General features: G+C 36.9%; 1 protein-coding gene and 1 pseudogene across 3 annotated transcripts in view; one reads left to right on the top strand and one right to left on the bottom strand.

The window, feature by feature from the left end:
- The window catches only part of LOC307097890 (dCTP pyrophosphatase 1-like), a 447,295-nt pseudogene extending 441,225 nt beyond the window's left edge, over nt 1-6,070 (top strand). The window contains exon 2 of the transcript XR_013815253.1: nt 3,129-6,070. The product of XR_013815253.1 is annotated as a dCTP pyrophosphatase 1-like (transcript). The remainder of the gene's footprint in view (nt 1-3,128) is intronic.
- TRIP11 (thyroid hormone receptor interactor 11) overlaps nt 1-19,543 on the bottom strand; it is a 72,010-nt gene that overhangs the window by 40,933 nt on the left and 11,534 nt on the right. For both annotated transcript variants that reach the window (XM_079768114.1, XM_079768113.1), the window contains exons 3-10: nt 14,702-14,812; nt 11,605-11,883; nt 9,364-9,432; nt 7,801-7,966; nt 6,088-6,453; nt 2,188-2,228; nt 1,292-1,375; nt 512-724 (exon numbers count right to left, since the gene is read on the bottom strand). In XM_079768114.1, the coding sequence (XP_079624240.1) occupies nt 512-724; nt 1,292-1,375; nt 2,188-2,228; nt 6,088-6,453; nt 7,801-7,966; nt 9,364-9,432; nt 11,605-11,883; nt 14,702-14,812 (1,329 nt within the window). The remainder of the gene's footprint in view (nt 1-511; nt 725-1,291; nt 1,376-2,187; nt 2,229-6,087; nt 6,454-7,800; nt 7,967-9,363; nt 9,433-11,604; nt 11,884-14,701; nt 14,813-19,543) is intronic.

Raw genomic sequence — 19,543 nt, forward strand, 5'->3', positions numbered from 1 at the left:
TGCTCAACCATTGAGCCACCCCGCCAGGCTCTAATCCTTCTTAAAAATCTTTTTTTTAAAAAAACCAACAAAATTACTAATATTTTATAGCAAATTATTTTTATCATTTTAGAAATTAGAATTTAAAACTAAAGAAGGTAAAAGATTTATGTTGTTTATTTTCAACTTTAAACACTGTGCAGGAATCAACACACCAGCAGCCAATGGGGCAAATCAGGCCTTCCACCTGTTTTTATAAATAAAGTTTTAATTGGAACAGTCAGGCTCACTTGTTTACACATTATGACAACAGAGTTGAGCAGATGCAACTGAGACTATATGGCTTGCAGAGCCAAAAATATTTACTAACACTTTACAGAAAAAGTTTGCCAACCTCTATGACTACAGCATCAATGAACTAAAATATTAAAACACAAAATTAAATCACACCAATCACCCTGCTTGTTAATCCGGTGTTCAGTCTACTGGCTAGAATGTGCTACCACACTATCTTTAATATGGTACTTATTACCTTTGTAGCTTCTTGGTTCTGCTTATCCAGTTCTTCTAACTCAGCTATCAGTACTTCCTTTTCAGTAATACTCTGATTGAGCTCTTGTTCCTTTGCCTCCAAATTAAGTCTTAAGTCATGTAATTTTGAATCCAAATCCATGTCTCTCACAGTTGTACTTTTAATTTCTTCATATTCATTGTTTAATTTTAAAAGTGATATGTGAAGTTCTTCCTTAAATGATAAAAGGGGAAAAACACAACACACACTATCAATTGGAAGAAGAGACACTAAAAGATTAAAAATATAAACAAAACCCAACATAACATTACAAAATCTTACTCTATCCTTGCTACCAATATACACAAGAGACCCTATTTCTACCACTGAGAATGTCCCTCTTTACCCGTCACCACTGAAAAGTCCCTGTCCACCACACCAGACACATTCTGGGGCATATAAGCAGTACGTATAGTTACTATAGTATGCCACTCCAGGCTCCCGACCCACCTGTGTATGTTGCTGTCAGGACTTCATCTGAAACCAAAGAACCTTTACCTTTCTTTTCTGCTCATATCTGTAAGCCTATTGGTTTATCTCTAAACAGAAACTCTGCCAGGCTCATACTATGAACCTTGCCCAGTACTTCAACCTGACCTGACAAGCATCGATGAGATCAGCTGTACCCTCAGCACTCTCAAGAACTAAACACTCATTTTGATTATAAACTGGCTCTTTAGCTGTGATCGATATATAATACACACACCATTTTAATTCTGCCCCCATTTTTATTGCACCCACCTTTTCTTGAGTCAATAATGAATTCTCTTTTTCTAAAACTTGGACACGCATTTTAAGTTCCAGATTGTCTTCAGTGAGATTATCCTGTAAACATGTTAAAAACAATCTTCAGATAACAGGAAATTTCGAGTTTATAAGAAAGCAGGCAAGCTATACAATTGGGCATTTGTACTCTGCATTTCTTTAGTGGCATAAAAATTACAAGCATGCAGCACTGGACCATCTAAAAAGCCCATCACTCATTTAACAGACATTTGCAGAGAAGATGTCTTTATTGTATTTGAAAAAACATACAAATACATTTACAAAATAGCCTGTAATCATCAGAAAAAGAAACAACTCCCTAAATATCATAAAGGGAAACCAAAATGCACTTCTCATTTTGGTAGAGGATCTGCTTCCACTGTCTCTACAAATATAACATTTGTCTAATTAATATTCAAAGCGATATACTGTAACTTTTCAATTATGCAATTTTTAAAATTGCCAATTTATAATGCAAAAAGTTTGTTATTAATCAGCAAACATAAAATTCCTAAGATAAAAGTTCCTAGGATAAGTTCACATGAATTTATAAAAAACAAAAAAAAAACAACCAACAGCCTGGCTAGTGTTGCTCAGTGGTTGAGCATCAACCTATGAACCAGGAGATCATGGTTGGATTCCTGGTCAGGGCACATGCCCAGCTTGTGGGCTTGATCCCCATTCAGGGGTATATAGGAGGCAGCCGATCAATGATTCTCTCTCATCATTGATACTTCTCTCTCTCCCTCTCCCTCTTCCTTTCTCTTTGAAATCAATAAAAATATATTTAAAAACACACACAGAATAAGCAACTGTAATGGTTTTTCTGGGTAAACCAATGCCAAAAGCTTTCTCTCTTAAAATGAGTTTACCTGGTTTAAATGACTCAGTCTTGTTATTTCACTTTCAGCATCTGTGAAAACAACAATGGATCTGACATTAGAATTCTTTAAAATAACTTCATAATTCCCTCCTAAAATTAAACTCAGAAGTGAAACCCAATTAAAGTAAAGTATATTAATAAGCACAAGTAGCAAGCCCTCAGAGTTCTTGGGTAAAATGTATGTTTGTTATCTTTTATTTCTATTTTGACTATTCCAAAGAAGTCATAATATAAATGCCAGTTATAAACTATGTTAAAATCCAATTCTATGAAACAATATAAAAAAATTATAATAGTATTCTGAGTGAGTCATATTTATTGCCTTGATAAAAACAATAACAACTGTTTCAAAGTGAGTTGATTAGTGTGTGTAACAGTAAATAGTACAAGGACTAAGACCAAGAGGGAGAGGGCTTAAAACACAAATGTATATTTATACAACAATATACAATCTATCAATTGTCTGAAGTGACTTAGACATGACTACTAATAAAAAGACCAATCTGGTATTCCGGATAGATACATAAACAGAAGGGGTTTTAGAACACAATACAGAATACCATGAGTTTAGCTGAAGTAATTCATTCAATGTTCATACAGGAAATACTGAACATTTACTATGATGTCAGCTGCTAGACCACAAAATGGAAACATTTAGTCTTTGCTTGCTCTCAAGGATCTTACAATTCAGAGGGGAAGAAAAGTAAGCACATGCCCTAATCGGTTTAGCTCAGTGGACAGAGTGTCGGCCTTCGGACTGAAGGGTCCCAGGTTTGATTCCGGACAAGGGCATGTACCTTGGTTGATACACATCCCCAGGAGGGGTGTGCAGGAGGCAGCTGATCGATGTTTCTCTCTCATCGATGTTTCTAACTCTCTCCCCCTCTCCCTTCCTCTGTAAAAAAATCAATAAAACATATTAAAAAAAAGAAAAGTAAGCACATGATTACAGTACAGTGTGATACAGAGAGCACAAGGTGCTATTAGGCCAAAGAGGGCAAACTCCTAATCCAGAAGGACGGGGTGGGGTGGGGTGGCACGTGGGGCCAGGGAAGCAGCTGCACTATGCCTCAGAGTGAATACAATACCTGTGTTGAATCTTAATATGCAAAGAAGAGTGAGTGAAAAGAGACATTACACAGAGAAAGCAGTAAATGCAAAGGCAACAGAGCTAAGAGACAACATTGCCATACAGAAAGGAGCCATATAGAAAGTTCAACAGGACTCATGCTTAGAATGGTAGAATAGGAAGAGTTGAAACTGAGGAGGCAGACAAGGAACAGATCATTAAGATATTACTTGTCTGATCAAGAAGTTGCACAGGGGGCCACAAAGTACTAGTCAGGAGTGTAACCTGCTTTGCATTTCTGAAAAATCATTCTGGCTGCAAAAAACCAAACTGTTGAGGCAGGGTCCAAGCTGGGCGCAGGGTTCTGCAGAGCAGTCTGGGCTGCAGCGCAGGGGGTGCCATGTCCACTGTGGGTGGGGAGAAGCGTGGGGACCTGGGGAGAGGGCACCGATGCTGCTGGCCCCTTCAGCTTCAGCCTGGAGCCCGTGCTCGAGAGCATGTCCTGCCTCCATGCCGTTTGCTGCTGAAGGGGACGGACCCGGTCCAGCAGCCTCAGGAGCTCCTCCCGGCCTTGGCTGGGGAAGTGGGGGAGCTCGCAGAGCTTTCAGTGGAAGCCCTTCAAGAGGAGCTCAGTGATGTCCTCATCTACCTGGTAGCATTACCAGCCTGCTGCCGTGTGGATCTGCTCCAAGCAGTGCTCTCTGACGGACACCAACCGGCGATGCTACCCAGCACAGCTGTCCTGAGGCTCTTCCAGCCAATATACTGACCTGCCCCATGAGGCCACCTCTGAAGACCAAACTGTGGGGACTGCAGACCTTGCCTGTGAGTCCACGGGTCAGGCCTTAACCTAGAAACATGGGCCCAGGATCTGCAGCTCAGCATGGTATCTGAGAAACACATGGTAGCCTGGCCATGGAACCTCATTCTAGTCCTTTCCTAGTAGATCACCAGCCTGGGGCCCCACATCCTGAGGTCTGAGGCTCAAGAACCTCTTGAAGACAGCCTCTTGGTACTCTTCTCTCTCAATAAAAGTTTTGTTTAGCATAAATAAATAAAAATAAAAGAAAAAAATTATGTGAAGAAGGGATAATGGAGACCAGAGAATAATAACAGCTAGCACTTTCATAAAACTTACTGTGGGCTAGACACTATTCTAAAGAGAACTTTGCAGCTAGTAAGTCATAAAATCGTCATTACTACTACAACTATAAAGAAGATAATATTATCGCAACCATGTAGATGAAAAAAACAAAACATAGAGATGTTAATAACTTATCCAAGGTCAGCTAGTTAGGAATGGAGCTGGATTCCAACTGTTATGTTCTTAACCAGTATGCTATCCTGCTTCATTCAGAGACTAAGAAAGTTAACTGTGCCAAAAAAAAAAATTATGATTATGATTGGCTGAAGTTATTCAGTGGCAGTGGAAATGAAAAAAGGGGAAGGCCTAGGGCAATAAATTTGTTTTTAAAGCAAATAAACTCATATGGATCACCCAATACATTAAGTACATTTATTTTGAAAAGAGCTGAGCTACTTTGAAGTCAGATGAGAAAGAAGTCCAGAATCCAACTTGCACAGCTTTCCCTTAGCAGCTCCCAGGACTAAAGTACCTATGAGAAACCCTACAGCTCATCTGGGAAACAATACTAGAGTACTAAGAACCTACAGAACTTCCTAAGGGATAAGTTCAAATTTTCTGTTTTGGGAAACTGATAAATGCTGGCAATTACCAAAGAAGAGAGGGAAGAGGACATGGGGATTTTACTTTGAATCTAACTTAAATTCAAATTTAGACTTGAGGGGCGGGGGAGGGGGGGGGCACTCACAAACACACAAGGAACACACTAGGGCTAGAAACCTCCAGAGCAGGAATGAATGAGTTCATATAGTGAGAGTTTATTGTGAGAAGAGGACACAGTGGAAAATAAGATGCATCTTTTCAGCTGAAGAGCTCCTGTTATGTTTTCCTGGAATGAATGAGTACTGCTGCTTGGCCTAATTCATTTAATACTTATTTTTTGTAACACAGAACACTGGTATGGTAACTAAATATCACCTTGAGTATGGACAACTATGGAAGACCTATGGCTCCTATCATTCTCAGGTTTGCTTAGATTCAGAAGATCATTTCAAAAGGTAACACAAGGTTTTGAAGAAGGTAGGTTGAATTCCCTAACTGGAGGGTCTGAGCCCTAATGAGTTATAGGAAATATTTGGTTCTTTACAAATTAACAGAAATAGGTGCATTTCTCCTTCCAAAAAATGTCTATACAAAACATTTCTCAGAAATCTACATGGCCTCCTAAATCAATGAGTTTCATGTAAATACTTAAAAGATGAGGAAGAGAGGTTAAGAGACACCTAACCAGCCCTAAACGGTTTGGCTCAGTGGATAGAGCATCGGCCTGCGGACTGAAGGGCCCCAGATTCGATTCCGGTCAAAGGTATGTACCTTGGTTGCGGGCACATCCCCAGTAGGGGGTGTGCAGGAGGCAGCTGATCGATGTTTCTCTCGCATCGATGTTTCTCTCTATTCCTCTCCCTTCCTCTCTGTAAAAAAAAAAAAATCAATAAAATATATTAAAAAAAAAAAAAGAGACACCTAACCAACACTTAACCTTTTTAGTAGAAAATTCCTATTTGTGATCTATTATGACACTGAATCTAAACCAAATAATTCCATTCAAATTCCAGTCATTTCCACAAATATTTCATTTCCACAAAGTACCCAATTATACAAAGTGCTAGTTGTCTCTAAAAACAACTAGTATGCAATGAAGCACCAATCAGGAATAAGTTCCAAACATTTTATACCAGACAGTGCCTGCTGAAGTCTGAACACCTCTTCTTCCAGTGATGTGCTCTGTGGAAGAATGCTTGCCTCTTCCTTCACAGTGTCACTTTGCTTCATAGCATAAGGCTGCAATTTACTACATTCCAGTTTCAAGCTTTCATATTCTTTACTTATTTGCCTGTTTTCCACATTTAGTCGTTCTTGTTCCTTCCTCAAAACTTCTCTGTCCTTTTCTGAAGACGATAATTTTCTACTTATATCTTTTATTTGGTCTTCAAGTTCTTGCATTTTTTTTGTAGACTCTACTTTTTCAGTTTGTAGAACTTGAATAGTTCTTTGCATCTCATGGATTTTAGGGTAATCAGTTACTGCAATTCCTGAGCCACCTGGAACATAAACATAAAGTCAAGGACAACAAATGCACCAAAATTAAATAACTTGCTATATACAATTAAGATTTTATAAACTTCAGAATTTGGAAGGCTTGAAAAGTTAAAACAATGATATAACACTATACTCCTATTAAGTCAAAATCCAAAACCCTAACACGAACAAATACTGGTGAGGATGTGGAACAATAGGAACTCTCATTCATTGCTTGTGGAAATGAATGATACAGCTACTCTGAAGGACTGTTTAGTGATTTCTTACAAAACAAGCATACTCTTGTCATACGATCCAGCAATCATACTCCTTGGTATTTACCCAAAGGAGCGGAAAACTTATATCCACATAAAAACCCCAAAAAGGATGTTTATAGCACCTTTATTCATAATTGCCCAAACTTGGAAGCAATCAAAATGTCATTCAGTAGGTGAGTAGATTAATAAACTGCATGGAATATTTTTCAGTGCTAAAAAGAAATGAGTTATCAAGCCATGAAAAACATGGAGGAAACTTAAAAGCATATTACTAAGTGAAAGAAAACAATCTGAAAAGGCTATATGATTCCAACTATAATAACAATTCTAGAATAGACAAAACTATGGTGGCAATAAAAAGATCAGTTGCAGGGGATAAAGAGGAGGATGAATAGGCAGATTTTTAGGGCAGTGAAAATACTCTGTATGACATTATAATGATGGATACGTGTCATTATACATTTGTCCAAATCCATAGAATGTACAACACCAAGAATGAACCCTAAAGTAAACTACGGATTTTGGGCAATTATGATGTGTCAATGTAGTTTCATCCTAGGTAAAAAAAAAAAAAAAAAAAAAAAAAAGTGCCATCCTTCTGAATGAAGTTGATGGTAGTAGAGAATATGCATGGTGGTGGGGGGAGGGGTGGAGGCAGAGAGTATATGTGAAATCTCTGTACCTCCTTCTCAATTTTGTTGTAAATCTAAAAATGCTCTAAAGAAATCAAGTCTAAAAAAAGTTAAATAACTATAATAAGCAAAGCATTTAAAAATAGTTGAGGAAAGATATTATTTGAGTCAAATACTAAAAAGTCTATGTATCTGAATTTGAAAGAAAGTGAAATATACCAAACAATGCAAAAGAGTCTCCGTATTATAATTTTTACCACAAAGGCGAAGGGCTTTTCCACTTTTGCAGAACCATGACAATAGGAGTGCCAGTGCCAATTTCTGGCAGATGAGAGCAGGACTAGTCATTGACTCATTCTTTAGAACTTTGTCCAACTTTACATCAGTGTCCTGATCTTACAGTGCTAGGCTTGTCGTTTAATTATGCCGGCTAATATGTTACATTAATGAAATTAATAACCTTGTTGTAACAGATTTTCCAGTTCTTCAATTCGTTCTTCATATTCACTTAATTCTTCTCGATGCCGACGAGTTATTTCTGCCAATTTCTGTTGATGTGCATTCTGTAATACTGACATTTCATGTTGATGATCATCAATTTCCTGACTTCGGTTCTGTTTAAGTTCCTTAAAAAATAAAAACAAAGTTAACCACTTTGATAATCAATGAACTTATCTAAGCTATTTCATTTTTCCCCAAAAGTCTGTATTATTAAAAATAATTCTCCAAAAGTGCTAAGGCTGAAAAGAATTTAAACACAGGCCCAACATTTAGACAATTCTGAGACTACACCCACCCTTTCCTCTCTTGAGCCTTAAAAAGTTTTTCTACTTTTAATGAGGGAATACCAATAAGAAAAAACTGAAACAAAGTGAGCAAAAATATCTTTTTTCCTTAGCATCCGTGACCATGAACTTCTGCTAATGACATCCCACTAATATCAGTGTCAACCTTCTAGCTAATGTGTGACTGTTGTCCTATTACTCCATCCTCCTGCTCAGTTTTTCCTTTAAGTCTTGCTAGGACTCCCAAACGGTCAACAAGATGCCTTGCTACACAAGTTGAGACCACCACTCTCTCCGCTAGGAAACTAGATCTTGGGCTGAGTCCCTCAAAGAGGGAAATTGCTTAAGCCAGAAGCATTATGATAGCTGCACCTTGAACAGTCTGTCCACTGTGTCCCACTACTTAGATCCTCGATGCTGTTCCCATTCCTGTCTTTTCTGAGGCCAAAATGCTCAACTCTTCCTTCAAGCCTGTCAACAAACTACCTAGGGTCCTTTGAATCAAGCAATCCAATCAATCAATCCTCTTTTGCTTTATTAGCCAGAGATGGTTTTTGCTGCTTGTAATGAAGAATCCTAATCTATAAATTATCTTCTATTTCCTGAGAAGACACGTGAAGTTATTCTTTATTCCTATGTACTTATGTGCCAGCACTAGGCAAGGAGCTTTACATTTACATTTCAAAACAATTCTACAAAGGAGGTATTATGATGACATCTACTTTACTGATAACAAAACAGAAGTTTCCCAAAGAAGCACAGCTTGTAAATAGTAGAGCCTGGATTCAAACACAGGTTTGACTCAGGAACCCACCCACACTAGTACTGTAATAATAATAATACCCAAAACTGATCAAACTAGCAAAATTCTACCATTAAGAGAAAATAATTATTTGTAATGAATAACATTAGCATTTTATTTTATCAATATCCTTTAACCCTAAACCTTGAAACTTCAGCAACCTTAGAATTCTATTTCAATAAAGACCATTTTGTGAAATGCAACAGAAAACAGAAACACAGAATATAAACTACCTAATAAATATATGTTCAAAACAAATGACTTTGGAGAGATATACCTTACTTGTCATAAACACTAAAGAAAATACAAAATGGTAAAAAGAAATAAAGACCATAATTTGTATAGTTACTTTTACAACTTTTATTAACTTAGGCTTATGATTTTCATAAGCAAATTTTAAATGTATAATAGCCATTGTTCCAACAATCTGCCTTACCTTAATTATATTTTGCAGTTTGCAAATCTCACTTTGATCAGAGCTGTTTGATCCTTGTGCTTTAGAAATCTAGATCAGAAAAACAGAATTCGAAAATTATATTGATTTTCTTATAAAAAAGAAAGTCATAGACTAACTTTATTAAAAGATACTTTTAAAAAATGGGGCATTTCCAAGACAAATTCTGATTTTAAAATGCCAAGCATCTTTTAAGAAACCTAGTCTAATAGTGAGTAAAACACAGTAAGTAAAAAAATACCATTTACAAGTATGTTAACTAATAGGGGAGACAACAGTTTTATAAAATAAGGAAAACACCACAGAATATTCTCCTTATTTAACAAAATGTATATTAAAAAGTCTCTGTATAACTTTTTACTACAAAGGCAAAAGGACCTTTCCATTTTTGCAGAACCAATGCAAATTTCTGGCAGATGAGCAGAGCTAGTTATTTACTCATTCTTTAGAACTTTGTCCAATGTTATATCGGTGTCCTAAAAGGTAATTTCTAAAATGAATGCTAATAAATAACAATAAAAATCTTTTAAAAGGATTTCATCCAGCAGACCCCAATACAGAATAACCTTTGGTTTGACAAGTAAATAAAATAACTTGGATTTTTTCTTATTCAAAGCTTGTTCATTTACCTCTATTAACATTTACTATATAATGTGTTAAGGAACCAAAAGTTGCTCTCTGGCTAAAAAAGTAAACACAGAGCCCCTGGCTGCGGGGACTTAGTTGGTTGGTGTCATCCTGTGCACCGAAAGTTTGCCAGTTCGATTCTTAGTCAGGACACATACCCAGGTTAAGGGCTCAATCCCTGGTAGGGAGTGTGCAGGAAGCAGCTGATCAATGTCTCTCTCTCTCTCCCCCTTCTTCTCTCTCTAAAAATAAAATAAAAAATCTTTTTTTTTTTTTTTTTTTAAAGAAGGAACACAGTATAATAGAAAGAACTTAGGGTTGGAGTAGAAAGACATGTTTTGAATCACAACTTAATCACTGTGACAGTGGGTATATTACTTACACTTTTACTTTGTTCTTCTATGAAACAGAATAAATACCTCACATACCTATTAAGGATAATATAACATATACTGGGATAGTATATATGGAAACATCTTGTAAAGTATAATATGAATATTAACTTTTATTATGACTTGCTAGAAAATTAAGTTCTCTGAAAGGTCCCAATTATGCCTTTTTCACCTTTATATCCCAGTACAGGTCTGTCATATAGTAGGCATTCAAGGTATGCTTAAGTAAACATATAAAAAATCCATCTCTTCTTTATGAAATCTTACCCTAAGCAATGTTCCTTAAAATGTTTTACTAAATTATCAGAATCACCTGATGATTTATTTGTTTGAATGCAGTTTTCAACACCCCAACATAAGCTACAAAATCCTAATCTCTTAAGGGAGGACAGGGAATCTACAAGTTCCCCAGGTTATTCTTACATGCACAAAGTTTAAGAATTACTACTTTTTAGAGATAAGATGGACAGACAGATCATTCTCTCCAGATTTACTTTGAATATTAGAAATGTCCAGTAACTTGGGAAGCAGGAAATAATTTTAATTGGGAGGATTTCTCCTTTACATAATTAGATTACACTCACAAAAAGACAGAAAATACTTCATTTTTCTATACACTCATGAATTAAATCCATATGAACAATGTGCCAGTGTATTTTTTTTGTCCCAGTATATTTTGAATCTCATGTCTATTGACAGCCTTAGTAGTACATATAAAATCTGATATGTAAGACAAAAAAGCAAGAAAGTTTACAGCCCAAAATAGCAAGTATTTGATTTCTAATGCATGAGAAACAACACAAAATAGTTTTAAAAATTTATAATACCAATTATCAGATTCTCATTTTACATATAATTAATTCAAACAGAAACCTCAGACAATATCTAAAGCAAGTAGTTTCAAATCTCGTGCCTTGGAGCCCTGATTTCCAGCAGCAAAGCCTTAGGAACTCCAGGGGAAAAGGTGCTGGTTCAACCACAGCAACTCCACTTTTATTTTGAAAATTTCTTCCCAATATTGTGCAGAAGGGGAAACTGAGGCTGAGAGAGAAAGATGACCTGATTAAAATCACTTAGAAAGTTATAGGCAGAATTAGAATACAAGTTTCGATTTCCTCCTAGCCCATAGTTCTGATAATGAAATCTCTACACAGCACCCGTATTTTCACTAACAGTTTCTAAAAATCATGAAAAGTTTACCTACCTGAGCAATATGCCTCCAATGTGCAACTTCAGATTCAAGCCTTGAAATTTCATTTGACAATCTGTTTATTTCTTGTTGAGATGAAATTACATCACCGAAGTCCATGTCATCATCGTGGAAAGCTGCAGCATGATGGCTGGTACCATAATTGAATGATGATGATGCAGTGGTTGTGGGCACACTGCCAGCTCCTGAATTTACAGACTGAGCAGCGGACTGCAGCTTTAGCAACTGATCCTGTAGTGCAATCTGTCTTGCTTTAAGATGGCTGATTTCCACCTATATATTTATAATCCGTATTTTAGAGAAGGTACTTTAAAATAACCATATTCCAGATTCATAAAATTAAAAGTCATCATAATTTAACATTATCCAATGATTGTATGCTATCAACTGAATCTAAGTTTTCGATAACATCCCAACCATACATTTTTATTTAAAAGCAAAAATAATTACCATAGTTAAAGCATAGATAATGTTCCACTCATATGGTAGCTAAAGCAATGGGTTTCCTCAGTTAAACAAGGATTTACTAGCTTCTATGTATCAGGTAGGATAGGTAATTCCTCAAAGTTCTGTTTGTGATGATCAAACCTCAAATGATGAGGAAGTAAAAGCTGTGTCAGGCTATGCATTGGAAAGTTTCTTGAGAACAATTGTTGGAAGAGTCTTATGTAACTGATTATGGCTGGATTTAGGCTTAAAATGCACCATGAGTCAGGAATAACTTTGTTGTGGTCTGTACAATGCTATTGGGAGAATGCTTTGATTTATTAATCCAGTTTCCTCAGATAACACAGTGAGACTGTAGTTACTGGCCCATGAGTCTTAGAAGGAAATCATGCATTGACAGAGGGCTTGGCTTTAGTCTTGGCAAAGAGGGGCCAGTGAAAATTTGACTCTATTCAGGGAGATAACATAATAAAGATTCTAAAACCCTGAGCAGAGTATTGATAAGTCATTGTCCAAAAGAAATTATGAACATAGGACTTAACCATAAAGCCACATCCACCTGAGATAAAACAGAGAGAGATCTGAAATAAGCTTCCTAAAATATTCAAGCTAATCTAGAAGACACCCTTCCGCAACTGAGGAAAACTGGATACTTGAAAAGACAAGCCAACAAGTAATAAAGTATTTCTACACTTGTAACGTCAACCAACTAGACAAACAAACACCAAACACAACTATGTCAAATGTCATAACAAACAGATTTTGCACATCAGAGTTCCTTCTCTACTGGAGGTTCTAATAGTAGTGCAGAGATATCATTCATTTTCCCATATACAGTACGAGGCAAATTGCATCTTTAAGGAATATGAATATCACAGTGAGGACAGCAAATAGATTCTGCGAAAGTATGTTCATGTATTATCTTTCATTCTGGTAAAGAGTACTAAAATGCACTATTTTTTCAAATGTAGCTATAATACGAAGCAAGTTCTCATTATACAAGAGACATTTATATCAAGTTGTAGAGTTAATAAGTGTAAACTCTAGTTATAACAAAGAGGCATTTCTAAACTTAAATGCTTAATTTGGGGGTCTAATATCAATAGTTAAGTAGAATATAAAATGCCAAAGTTTTCCACAGTGGTGTTTTCAATGAAACCACCTATGAGTTTTCAAAAAATACCAATACCAGGGCCTCTTGCCAGTATGTTAACCCAGAATCTCCTGGGAAACATGAGCCTATGTATTTTTTAAGTATCACTTATGATTCAGCTATAAACCCCTGGATGCGAACTACTGTAATATCTGTAAGTCAGTGCTTCACAAAGCGTGGTGTGTGGACTGATGCCATGAATGTTTGCTACCTGTCCATGAAAAGTACAGAAACTCAAAGAGTAAGGCTTAAAGACTTTTAAAGCAATTTGACAGAGTAATTTTATATCTGTTGAGCCTTTTAAAATAAGGTGGGTTTTTAATTTGAACTTGTAGTTATGCCTTTTTATATTCATTTTTATAGTAATTAATTCTATTCTACTTTATGAAATAAATTCCCAACAGAGTGGAAATTAAGCTCTTCTTTAAATGTTTGTATTTATCTTTAACGTGGCTTGCTTTAACTTTTCATTTTAATATGTCCCTAAAAGAACTAAAAATCAGTGCATCTAAATTTAAAAAACCCAAATATGAATTTATGGTAGAAATGAACATTTAATCAACAAAATGAAGAACACCCAAGTGATCTGGATAATGAAACAAGATATGGTTCTATTCAACAGAAGTGCTTACCGAATTCTAGTTATGTATTGAACACTAAAGAGAATTCAACAACAGAATGAAACATAGAGACTATAGTCTATATTTTAAGGATTTATGATAACATTGGTTATCTATACTAATAAAAGGGTAATATGCTAATTAGGGCAGACATCTTCCGGATGTCCATTCAGACGTCCATCCAGACAAAGCCACAGCGGCTGCAAGGCCCAGGGCTCAGGCAGCCGTGAGCCCCTATCAAACTAAAGGAGAAAAAAATTTATAGAACAATGTAAGTCAACTATGAAATACTTAATATTCTGTTTTTCCATGGAAAATCAAGTAAATGCCAACATAGCATATATTAACACTTGTAGTTAAAATTAGCAATGATCACAGATTTCAAACAATTTTAGGTAAATAGATAAGAAATTAGGTTTCATAAAATGAGAAATTACAAGCAACAGATGCCTAAAGATATTTTATACTAGAGGCCCGATGCACAAAATTCGTGCAAGAGTTGGCCTTCCTTCCCCCAGCTGCCGGCACCGGCTTCCCTCGGCACCCGGGACCCAAGGTTCCCTTGCAGTCCCGGCTTCATCAGGAAGGTCATCTGGTCTAATTAGCATATTACACTTTTATTACTATAGATAGGACTTTTCTTCTTTTGGAAAGCAGAAATTAAACTCCACAAACGTTAGTTTATGTAACATAAACATAATAAAAAAGCTTACAGAGTTCTTGTTAAATTAATAACAAACTGAAATGGTAATAATATTAACTTCAACACCCTTTCAATATTTTTATGGATCTAAATACAGCTTGATTTATATTACAACTTTTAAAAACTTCCTCGATACTGCTCAGTTAAAGTAAGTGTAGTAACCTTTACCTCTTTCTGTTGTAGTTCATTTCGATAACTGGTAGATTGGTGCTTTATTTGAAGCTCAGAAGCTTCATGCTTTTCTTCTAGATCAGAACAAAGTTTCTTTAGTCTTTCATTCTAGAAGCAAAGGAAAAAGTATTTTAACAAAAAAGACTAAAAAGTAAAACATGTTAGTAAGTTATTTCACGGCATTATGAAAACATTGCTTTATACAAAAAAAAGATGTAAAATACAGATCTAACAGAATTCTGGTCTTTAAAATACACATTTCATTAAAGTTACTAGTGCTATAAGCATGTTTATAGAGATTATGCATAATTCTAAAGCAAAATTAAAAAAATAAATCTTTCTCAGTTTGATTTTTCCTAAAACAAAACCCACTGATCAATGCTTACCCCATCTTTGTATACAGTGTCTAGCATATAGTAGGCAGTAAATGTCTGGTAAATGAATGAACTAGATTACATATTGAAACTTTTGTTTTCTCCCCAAACAGAAGAACTTTTTTAAAGAAATATTTTTTTAAAAGACTTCTAGCTGAAGTACAGATAGGAGGCCAAAGCCTAACATCACTTGTCTGCCTGAACCCGAGGCACCTAAAAATCCAATGTAAAAACTACTTGGTTTGAAAAACTACAGTTTGTAAATCACAAAATATTCTAAGTAAAATTCAATGAATCTAGATATCACAGTCCTTTGTTTTAAGATGTTGACATGTATAAAAAAATAGTAAATTTTATATACCTAAATATTAAATCTTGACCTATTGTCACTCTCTGAAATCTGAATAAGTACATAATGGAGCAAGAGAAATGAACCCTAAAACTTTCTGCAAAAAGGAATTTACAAATTATTACAGACAATAATTTACTAAGAATTCTACTAATATATCTACAAACACAGGTTAACAATAATAACTGAGTCTAAGGAGCCTGATGGTGAAAAAGAAAGCTGTTGCTAGGAGGCGAAGACTTTTTCACTTTGAGGATGTCATGTTTTCTTCCTATATTCTAGAAATTTCTTATATTGACAGATGTGAAAATTATGATCCAGGGAGATTATGTGAATTCTCAGAGAAAAATCAGTGGAGTAAATTAATGGAAAAATTACAACATACACAAATCCTAGTTTGGGAGACTATCTCCAGAAATCTAACCAGACCTTGGTCATGCTGAAGAAATATTAATAAGCAACAGGACCAATGGACACAAAACCAGTTACTTTCTATCCTATTGGCTGCTCTTGCATGATTTTCTGTTAACATGAAAAACACCATACATAACTGAAGCAATACAATACAGTGAAGGCAAAGCCTAGTCATAAAAATCCACTCTAGGCTTTTTCACATACAATACATACGGCTATCTTTAACACTGCTGGATAAGTAGAATTTAAAAAACTTTAAATTTGGCCACTACCTAATTTAATTGGTTGTCTCTCCTCATCTGCCTAGCTGTGTGAGTCAGAAAGGTTAATAAAGCACATGAAAGACAGACTCTTTTCATGTGCTGACCCCACAACACACCAGCAGCTGTCATAGGCTATTTCTATTATGTGGAATATGAAGCAGAGGGGGCTGGTCTGAAAGGAGAAAAGAATAAACAATTACAAAAAAGAAGAGAGGAGCTATGACAGAGAGAGATTCCTGAGGGCTCCAGTTCTGGTTGCAGATCCTTCTCAAAGACTGGCTACAATTTCTACCCTTGGAATCCGTAAGATACTCTTATTAAACTAGAGGCCTGGTGCATGAAATTCGTGCACTCGAGGGTGGGGGGGGGGGCTTCCCTCAGTCCAGCCTGCGTCCTCTTGCAGTTTGGGAGCCCTTGGGGGATGTCCACGGGGAGTGGGCCTAAGCCATCATTTGGACATCCTTAGCGCTGCCGCGGAGACAGGTGTCTCCCGGCCGTGAGCTTAGCTTCTGGCTGAGCGGTGCTCCCCCTATGGGAGCACACTGACCACCAGGGGGCAGCTCCTGCATTGAGCGTCTGCCCCATGGTGGTCAGTGTGAATCATAGCAACCGGTCATTCCACCTTTCGGTCAATTTGCCTATTAGCCTTTTATCATATAGGACTAGAGGCCCGGTGCACAAAATTCATGCATGGGGGGGTTGGAGGCCCTCAGCCCAGCTGCACCCTCTCCAATCTGGGACTTCAATCTCTGCACCCTCTTCAATCCCTAGGATCGGGCCTAAACCGGCAGTCGGACATCCCTCTCACAATCATGGACCGCTGGCTCCTAATCACACACCTGCCTGCATGCCTGGTCGCCCCTAACTGCCCCCACTGCTGGCCTGATTGCCCCTGAATGCCTCTGCATGCCAACCTAATTGCCCCTAACTGCCCGCGCCCCCGCTGGCCCGGTCGCCCCCAACTGCCCCCCCCCACCAGCCTAGTTGCCCCTCACTGCCCCCCCTGCCAGCCTAATCACCTCCAACTCCCCCCCCTGCCGGCCTGGTCACCGCCAACTGCCCCCCTCTGCCGGCCTGATCGCCCCTAACTTCCCCCCCCTGCCAGCCTGGTTGCCCCCAAGTGCTCCCTCTGCTGGCCTAGTTTCCCCCAACTGCCCCCCGTGCCAGCCTGGTCGCCCCACGCAGCCTGCCGTTCAGTCATTTGTTCGTCCTCACTAACCCCCATGCCGGCCTGGTCGCCCCACGCAGCCTGCTTGTTCAGTTGTTTCAGTCATTTGGTCATCCATCACTAACCTCCCTGCCCGCCTGGTCGTAGGCAGCCATCTTGTGAGGGCGTGAGGGTCAATTTGCATATTACCTCTTTATTATATAGGAAGGATTATTCCATTCTGCTTAATCCAATTATACCATCAAGGTCTATTGAAACCAATTTTAGCCTATGAGTTTCATTTCTGAGTAGTCCTAACTATCAAAAAAGATTGAGGTTCATGCCCTGGCCAGTTTTCTCAGTGGTTAGAGCGTTGGCCCGCTGACCCAAGTGTCACAGGTTCAATTCCTGGCACACACCTTGGCTGTAGGTTCCCTAGCCTGGTCAGGACGCCTGCAGGAGACAACCGATCGATGTGTCTCTCTCACATCAATGTTTCTCTGTCTCTCTCTCCCCCTCCTCTCTCCCTTACACTCTGTCTAGAAATCAACGGAAAAAATATCCTCAGGTGAGGATTAAAAATATAAGTAAATAAATAACTGATATTCATGACTTGTCTTCTTTTTTAGAAGTCTTCCAATAAACAAAAAGAAAATACATTTAGCCCTGGCTGGTTTGGCTCAGTAGATAGAGCGTCGGCCTGCGGACTCAAGGGTCCCAGGTTCGATTCCAGTCAGGGGCATTTGTTCAGCTGCCTCCTGCACACTCCCTACTGGGGATGTGCCCCTTGGTTGCGGGCACATCCCCAGTAGGGAGTGTGCAGGAGGCAGCTGAATCGATGTTTCTCTCTCATCGATGTTTCTAACTCTCTATCCCTCTCTTTTCCTCTCTGTAAAAAATAAATATAATGTATTTTTTTAAAAATACATTTATTTAACAGAATAAAACTCATTCTATCTTGCAAGTACCACAGGATACATTGGGCCCTTTTATAAGTCTAAGAATAACCATGGGATCATAATGATCTTGTTTTCCATATCTTGAAACATTTTGCTATTTTATCATCCTAAGAATTATTTTGTCATTATTCATCTATTATTCCCCACTATGCTAAAAACAATTTAAATAATAAGAAAATGAAAGACTAGTGGAATCATCTAAAAGAATGATGCAGTAATGAAATAACCAGTTTTCTGACTGTGTTGCCCAATGTATTGCATCATCTTTTAAAAAGATAAAAACTATCTGGAGATATCATCTTAGTAGCTTTTTTTTTTTCTTTCATTGAACACAGTTGAAAATTCAGAATTTTCATTTTTTAACAAAGAGAAGAAAACAAAAAATATTAAACAATTATTACACAACTAAGAAGATCAATGCAAAGAGATAGAAAACAGCATTCTAGAGTCTAACAGTTATGATGAAACTGAGTATAGAAGCAAAATCTCAGACAAATCTTCAAATAACAATATCCTAGGTAAATTTTCTCAAACTCAAGAACTGATGACTCAACAATACATTCCTAAGAATAAAACGGAAATACAATGTTCTCATCAAGTTACGTCATTCAATAAGAAAATATTTTATTTCACAATATTTTTTGACAAGAACTTGAACCATTCCCACTGTGCTAAACGGATATGTGACAGTATTCTTTCATTATGAATGTTTGAACATTTACTTGATATAGTTCAGACAGGGGTAAATGCTGAAGGCAGATGACTGGGAGGAAACAGAACTTAAAAATGAAAAAAAATCAGAGGACTGATCATTTAAATTGGCATTTATAAACCTAAGAATAAAAATGTTTTGCAATTATGGAGCAAAGATGACAAGCCACTGTTTCTGCAACAAAATCATGAACCATCAGAGTTTTCAAAAGTATTAGGTTTAGTGACACCAATAAAGAAAAAGAAATAGAAGTTAAATAAATAAGCAAATATCTATTAGAAATATGTGAATCTAGAATCAGTATTTACAGGATAAGATACATTCCAGTGCATGCATAAGAGTTAATAAGCAGTAAATTGCATTCAAAGAACACTGCCTGTTTTGAGTATATGTTCTTAAAATCAGAAACATATAGAACAGAATTTTGGATTTGCTATATAAGCACTTATTAAATATTTAATAAAATTTTTCACTATGACTTGATTCTTACTTCTGTAAATTACTTGTAAAATGATTTAATATTAAAAAAATTAAAAGAGCCCATTGGATCCAGGTGGTAAATATAATACTATTTTTCTTGGTATAGAGGGTTAAATTTGCTTAGATTGGTTGCTGTTACTT

This window comes from Cnephaeus nilssonii (genome assembly GCF_951640355.1).
Source record: "Cnephaeus nilssonii genome assembly, chromosome: 4".
Lineage (NCBI taxonomy): Eukaryota > Metazoa > Chordata > Mammalia > Chiroptera > Vespertilionidae > Cnephaeus > Cnephaeus nilssonii.